The following is a 7,839-nucleotide window of genomic DNA, read 5'->3' as shown; positions in this document are numbered from 1 at the left end:
CTCCATCACAGGGAGGACAGGACTCTGCAGGATCACTGGTCCACCTCAACACAGAGACAAACTACAGCATTTCATCATTTACACACAGCTTCATCAACACTAACTTCACAGTCTGATCTTACCAGTGACAGTGATGCTGATGGTGTTACTGGTTGCTCCCTCTCTGGACTCACACCAGTAAACTCCACTGTCCCATGGGAAGATGTAGCTCATGTAACAGGAAGAACCAGCTGATGTTCCCCAGTCATCACACTGAGTCCTGGTTCCTCTGGTTGTGTTCCTCCTCAGCGTCCATCCAGCAGAGCTGTCGTCCTCCTCACAGCTCAGAGAGACAGACTCTCCTGTAAACAGCTGAGAGCTTCTGGGACTCACAGTCAGAGAGGCTGGAGGGTTGACATGACACACTGATGATCTTTAGCACGTTTGTCCAAACTAAATAACCCTTTAAGTGCAACTAAGGAGAAACCCTGAAACCAAAACCTGAACCTGAAGCAGCCTCTGTGATGGTTTCATTACAGCTCGTTCCTTCATTTGCAGACAGTAAAGACTCAAAGATGTTTCATGTTGTAAATCACAGCCTCAGGTTTAAATATGTTCTCTGAGTTCTCGAGCAGTGGAAACAACTTCAGAAACTTCATGAACCAACGCTGCTTCCTAAAACTTACATTCAGGCAGCGCTGATGTGAAACAATAGCTTGGTTGTTTTTCAGCAGCTCTCAGTAAAGATGGCAGGTAGATAAACGTATTTATCGGCCAAAACTCAAAAAAGCGCTGCTCTCAGTTAATGCGCGCACAAAGTTGTGATGTGCTTCATGTGTTTCCCAGGTCTGGACACTGACCATCGATGGGAAACAGTTTTCCAGCTTGAAATTAAGGTTGCGACGGTGTAATCACAGAGGTGTCATTTACACTGGGGACATGTCCTCAACACTTGTTGGAAGCATTTGCTAAAGGTTTTCTGAAAATTAGCTCTCAACGTGAAATGTTAGGTTAAATAACTAATACAGATTCTGTGAGAACTACTTGCTCAATAGAAAAGCATGAAATGCAACGTAAATCTAGAAGAAACAGATCTGCCTTGTCCAACTAAAACTAAAAACAAGCTGCTGATTACTGCATTATATTCAATAATATTTTTATATTCTGATTTGTCACTGGCCACATGCATTTTGTTTCCCTTCCCTTAGGCTATCCTGGGACATGAAGCTAATCTGCACAGACAGCTGTTTAATTCACACAAATATCCCCCTGTATATTATTATTTTATTTTTTTAATTAATTTATTTTTGGGGGGGGGGCGTCTGTTGGTTGGCTCGGGGTCTTGCATCGCAGTGCATCTGGGAGTCTTATTTTTTTGTTTTGATTTATTTATTTAATTCTCCCACCCCTATTGGCTACTGTGGTTCTTGCCTGCCTGTTGCTGGGGTAGGTGTGGCACTCTCACTAATCACTACATTCTTTAACAGGCTTATGCGCACACACATTCACCCACACACACACACACAGACACACACAGTCTCACACATAGACACAAACAAATTTAGGTTGGGGCTGGAGCCAATCCCAGCTGGCATCGAGTGCAAGGCGGGGTACACGCTGGACAGGTCGCCAGTCTTCGCAGTGCACCATTGTTGTCTTTGGAAAATTAAACTGTTTCAGCTGCTGCGGGAAGTACATCCTCTGCTGGGCTTTCTTTTTTAAATTAAATTTTGCATGTATGTCACACACATACAATATTAACAAACAATTAAATATGCGCTGGGGTGTTCGAATACAGGCAAGCGAACCTTCTCACCTCACAGCAAGAAGGTTAAGGGTTCGAACCTTGGTCATCTTGGGCCTTTCTGTGTGGAGTTTGCATGTTCATCCCGTGTCTTCCTGGGTTCTCTTGGAGTGCTCTGGCTTCCTCCCACAGTCCAAAGACATGCATAGCTTAATTTGTGCCTTTAAATTGCCCTTAGGTGTGAATGTTTGTGTGAATGTTTGTGACAGCCTTGTGATGAACGTGATGAACTGGCAACTTGTCCATGGTGTACCACTCATACATGTTTTGGGGATACATCGATTTTTCTCCAAGATAAAGCTATAATGGCCTGCAGTCAGAAGCGGCTTCATGTTGACAGAAACTGGACCAACAGGTCTGAAAAACACGAGAAAACTGATGCTCCTCCTCTTTTCTGAGAAGTGATATGTGGGCTTTCTGGACTCATTTCAGAGAGCTGCTTTAACCAAGTCTGAACTTGAACTCTGAGCTGATAAACTCCGAAGTCTCAAATTGACATGTGTGTGCAGACAATACACTCATATCTTTAAAAATAAAGGAACAAAGCAGTGAAAGGGTGAGAGTTGGAATGGGGCAGATTTTGGACCTTTTATTCAGCATGTTCAACATTTCCTGGATTTCTAAAACAGGTCATAAATTCACAGGAAAGTACTCTATAATGTAAAAGTCCACAGTAAAATAAATGTACGCACAATGTACACCGATCAGCCATAACATTATGACCACAGACAGGTAAAGTGAATAACACTGATTATCTTGTTACCGTGGCACATGTGGGTGGGTGGGATATATTAGGCAGCAAAGTGATCATTTTATCCATATAGTTGATGTGTTAGGAGCAGGAAAAATGGGCAAGCCTAAAGATTTGAGCCACATTGACAAGGGCCAATTTGTGATGGCTAGACGACTGGTTCAGAGCATCTCAACACTGCAGTTCTTGTGTGATGTTCTCGGTCTGCAGTGGTCAGTACCAAAAGTAGTCCTAGGAAGAAAAAGGGGTGAACTGGTGACAGGATCATGGTTGGCCAAGGCTCGGTGATGTGTGTTCAACATTTCCTGGATTTCTTTAACCGATAATGAAGTACCAGGACTGTAAAAAGTACAGTTAATAAATCCTCTAGTGTCCTGCATTTGGGTCCCAAACCTCTCTCATGCACATCAAAACCCCCAACAGAATGATCCAGCCACATATGGACATAGCAGACACAATGTCTGATGAACTTCATAAACTTTGTATGAACTGGCTAGAGCTTAGAAGCATGCAGCTATGATAGCCATAATGGTAGCTATAGTGGCTATGGCCCAGAGAATTGTGGATTCAAAGCCTGGATTTAGAGACTCAATTCTGGAGTGGATTGTGAGTTTCATCCACACCTCTGCCCCTCAGCCTGTACTGTCCTCATTGGCTCCTCAACCTGTTAGCCATCAATCAGCAAAGAGGTTGCCAGCTAGCGTCAGGCCTCCTGATCTCGGCCTATTAGTTGCCTGCCGGAGCTAGTGGCCACCTGCCTGACCGGCTTGAATCCTGTTCTGTGTTAGTGGCCAGCCACCAGTCTGTTTTGCCCGCCTGCCTGCCTGACCCCTTGCCTGCTTCCCCTGGTCGAGGGGATTCATCTCCTACCAAAGACTCTGAGACTGTGGTTACTATCTGGGCTCACCTCGGGGCGGCTGTGGCTCAGGAGAGAGAGCGGGTTGGCCGTTAATCGGAAGGTCGGCGGTTCAATCCCTGGCTCCCCCTGGTTGCGTGTCGAAGTGTCCTTGTCCACTTAGGCTCAGTGTATGAATGTGTGTGACTGGTGAATGCAGATGTAGTGTAAAAAGCGCTTTGAGTGGTCGAAAAGACTAGAAAGGCGCTATACAAGTACGGAGCATTTACATTTACCTGGCCACCTAGCCTTGGGAGTCAGAGATGGCAAGGGAGGCTAGCCTAGCGTTGATAATTATCAATTTACTACCACAAGGTATACCCAAACAAAGCAGTCTCCACAGCACTACCGGCATCATACTCATCTGTCGACAACAAGGAAAAGGACTGTAGTCCTGTTTCAAACCAACCAGCTTGTGATCCAGGATCGTACCTTGTACCCAGGTAAGTCTGCTGTGCAGTTTGCTTACTTTGTGTCACCTGTGGTGACTCAGCTGTGTAGCGTTTGCCCATGTTACATATAAGAAGCTCGCATGAAATCATTTAGTTCACGTCAAGAGATTTTATGGTTTTCACAATAATTGGTCATCCACACAACTGGAATTAGCATACCAATCACTTAAGCCTAGTTCACACTACACGAATTTTAGCCCGATCAGCGAGCTCAGCGACCATCAGGCTGTAGTCGGGAGTAATTCAGCGGTTGACCAGCGGTCGCCAGTCATTATGTGTGAACTACTCAACAACGCATCAAAACAGCTCCCCGACACTTTTCTGACACATCGGCAACGTCTGCCAGATATCTAGCAGGCCAAATATCTGGAGGAATCAGCCGACTGGACATCCACATCCAGCCAATGAGAGCAGGTAGCTTATTTTCAACGCAAAACCCATTTAACTCCCCTCCAGCTCTCTCTGTAGCTCAGACAATCGCTGCTACATGCATGTGCTAATCCATCCTTCACCCAGATTCTTTGTCTTTATAATTGCTATCTTTATAATAACAAACAGCTGTTTTTTCTGTAGGTTCGTGTCTTTTCCCGTTTCATATTTCCCGTTTTCTTGACAAAAAGTGGTTTGTGGACCAGCGTCGGGTGACAGAGCCGGTGTCAGCTCGTGTAGTGTGTGACCCTCTGCCACCGATCAGTCATGTAGTGTGAACGCCACAATGACTTCAAGACTCCCGTCACAAGTCGGCAAGTTGTGTAGTGTGAACAGCACGGCCATTGTCCGACGCTGAAAATCGTGTAGTCACGAGGCACGAGCCTTTACATTGCCACCATTTACCGCTATCAGGTGATCAGTAAACATTTAGCTTCCACAGAGATGGAATCAGGAGGCTAGGACAGTTAAACTAAATACAAAGTGTACAAAAAAAGACATGAATGACAAGCATGTGGTTAGCTCAAAAGAGCAAGAATAATCAGTAAATGAAATAATACTTTATTTACTCCTTTCAGTTCATGTTTGGTAAGGTTTCCATGAGATGAGATGACACACAGCCTTGTTGATAATGTTAAGTTTTAGTTTTTCTAGACTGCTTGTTCTCTCTCACCTGATTCTGAGGAATTGGTGATTAATGCACCCACGCCCTTGTACGCAGATTAACCGGTTGGCGATGGCTGGATGGATGGTGAATAATGCATACCAGGACAAACTTATATAAAAGCACGAGGGCATAACATTTGCAGTCATGCCTGACTGACAAGAACGTATTTAAGAGGCCACGGTTTCCTTTCAACTTACTCTAACGGCAGATTCTGACATTTTAGCTCTTCAAAGTGTAAGAATATGTAATTTTTCACTAAATTGTATCTTAGACTATAATTCAAATGTGCAAATAGTAACATATATTGAATTTAACAGCAAATATGTACATTTAAGGAATTTACAGAATTTGTAAAATCCATAACATTTTCTCAAAACGTAAAGTTACACTCACAATCACATGATTGTGTTTTTCTTGAGAGTTTCTTCAGGTTTTCTTTTGTTAAATAAATTCTGTACATGTTTAAATAATATGATCATCAAATTACATTGAATGCAAAAGTAAATGTCTTTGACAAAATGACACAGTTTTGTCAGACAGAGAAGTCACGATGTTCCAGGATTAAAACCTGCTGTCTATTGTGTATATTTCTCTTCTTCATCCTCTTCATGTCACCGAAGAGGGAAAGAAGACGTAATAGTCTTAATAACTGAGATGGATCTGCGTGAGCCAAAATGGAAATTCTGTGAGTATTTTCTAGCAAAATTAATATTGAAGGAACACTTAAACTTTTACTGTCTTTGAGACACTTTGTTCTGTAAACACTTTTGGCAGCCTGATCTGGCTGGTAGTAAATAGTGTCGAGTTCTGTCCACGAGTAGCCTAAAAGAGAATATGTGCTGAAAGTGCACATTTCCTCTCTGCAGTCCTTTGATTTTTTCCCTGTCAGTGATTCAAACCCACTGAAGACAGTTATACTTCTGCTCTGTGAGGTTTACACTTCTACAGTTTGGTTTTCATCAGTTTATGATTAAATGAGTCAATTTTTGCTTGTCTAGAAGAATTTTATTCGACCGAGGAAACTCCAGCCTGTAAATGTCGGAACAGAAACGTATTCACTGTAAATGTGATGCAAACAGGGTCAAGTACAGTTAAGTGTCTCTGGTGTAGCGGCACAATTAGATTTTGGCTCTACAACTTTGCTTCAGGGGAAAAAGCAACTACAGTGAATCAATAAAGATTAAATAATTTGATTAAAGTTGGATCGTGTGTGTGTGTGTGTGTGTGTGTGTGTGTGTGTGTTTTCCAGTTGCTGTCAGTGTGCTGCTGCTCACACTGTACCCCAGTCACACTTCAGCTTTCAACCTGAAGCAACACCTGGATGATTGTCTGAACGACAATGACTACGATGAGCTGCTGTGGACTGTGCAGACGGGCCTTCCTAAAACTAATACATCTCATCATGTTGTTATTGTTGGAGCTGGCATGGCTGGACTGACAGCTGCCAAGTTACTGCAAGACGCCGGACACACGGTACATACACACACATACACACACATACACAGATAATATTTCTACCAAAATATTTGGGGGTTTGGGGTCCTGCAGATTAACCCAATATGGAGTCTAGGGGGAATAAATTACATGCAGGGCTCCTTTTAACTTCTCCCTAACCCCTGTAACCACACTGATTTATGATAATTTGCAATAATTAGATTTTGACACAGGAGCCATGTTAAGGGCCCTGCCATTCATTTCATGTTATGTGTTTTACATTTACAATAAATCAAATTACCACAAACTAATTCACAGCCTTTGGAGCCGTTACACATGTAGCTTTTTAAATCAGGGACATCTAACTTTTTTGAAAACAAATTATGGGTAATTATTTTTAATAGTAGTAACGAAGGTAGCAAGAATAGTTAGAATAGTGACAGCAAACGTTTTACAGCAGCAGAAGCAATACTAGTAGTAGCAGTATTTGCCATAGTAAAAACTGCATTATTAGTACCAGCAGCAGTAGTTGTGGCAGTTTAGTAGAATAGTAGTAGTAGCAGCAGTGGTAGTACAAGTAGTATAACAATGGCAGATTCAACAACAGCATTATTACTTCTAGTAGTAGTTTCAGCATCAAATGTAGTAGCAGCATTAACAGTAGTGTTGGAATCAGCATAGGGTGACCAGACGTCTCTGTTTTGAACTGTGTGTTAATCATAGACTTTATAAGGTGTTAACAGACATGAAATCAGATTTTACGTGGTTAGAAAGACTGGACAGCAGAGCACACAAGTGTTGTGCCGAAAGGTGATTGCCATCCGTGTGAGCGTGCGCAGCATCTAATGTTGTCGCCCAGCCGGTTTTCATTTCAGAAATGTGGTCACCTTGAATCAGCAGCAATATTAGCAGTAGAATTATTTTCAGTACTGGTAGTAGAAGTTGTTAGTAGTTGTAGTAAGACTAGTAATAGTAGCGATAGTTATTGTGGTACCAGAAGCAGTAGGAAAAGCAAAAGCGGTATATAACCACACCTAGTACCTTTGAACCATTACTTGACCTGCCTCATTTGTAATATCTATTTATATTCACCTGTACTGACAAGGTAACGATATTGGAGGCTAGCGGCCGTGTTGGAGGACGGGTGGAGACCTACAGGAATGAAGAAGAGGGCTGGTATGCTGAACTGGGAGCCATGAGGATCCCAAGTTTTCACAAGTGAGTTGATTTCCCCATCTCAGACCAACATGACTGTGTAAAAGAGAAACTTTTGAAGCTACATTGAAAAGTGTACAAATTGGCATTCCAGCTTTTTATGAGGTTGATTTGCAAAGATACCATCCAAACATGGATACTAGCAATTTATTTTTACATTAAAGGTAAGCTGAAAATGGAGCTTGATAGAATCCAGAAGAGGTCGTCGCTGTT

The 7,839-nt window shown here is 42.5% G+C and overlaps 1 protein-coding gene across 1 annotated transcript in view; it reads right to left on the bottom strand.

Annotated features, from left to right (window-relative positions):
- LOC123979985 (Fc receptor-like protein 5) overlaps positions 1 to 1,930 on the bottom strand; it is a 5,039-nt gene extending 3,109 nt beyond the window's left edge. Inside the window, exon 1 of the mRNA XM_046064097.1 lies at positions 1,825 to 1,930. Coding sequence (XP_045920053.1) covers positions 1,825 to 1,930 — 106 coding nt within the window. The remainder of the gene's footprint in view (positions 1 to 1,824) is intronic.
- Between the last annotated feature and the right edge of the window lie 5,909 nt (positions 1,931 to 7,839).

The sequence above is a fragment of the Micropterus dolomieu genome, linkage group LG12, assembly GCF_021292245.1.
Source record: "Micropterus dolomieu isolate WLL.071019.BEF.003 ecotype Adirondacks linkage group LG12, ASM2129224v1, whole genome shotgun sequence".
NCBI lineage: Eukaryota > Metazoa > Chordata > Actinopteri > Centrarchiformes > Centrarchidae > Micropterus > Micropterus dolomieu.
Note: the sequence above shows the minus strand (reverse complement) of the source record. Positions and strands in the feature narration are given on the sequence as shown.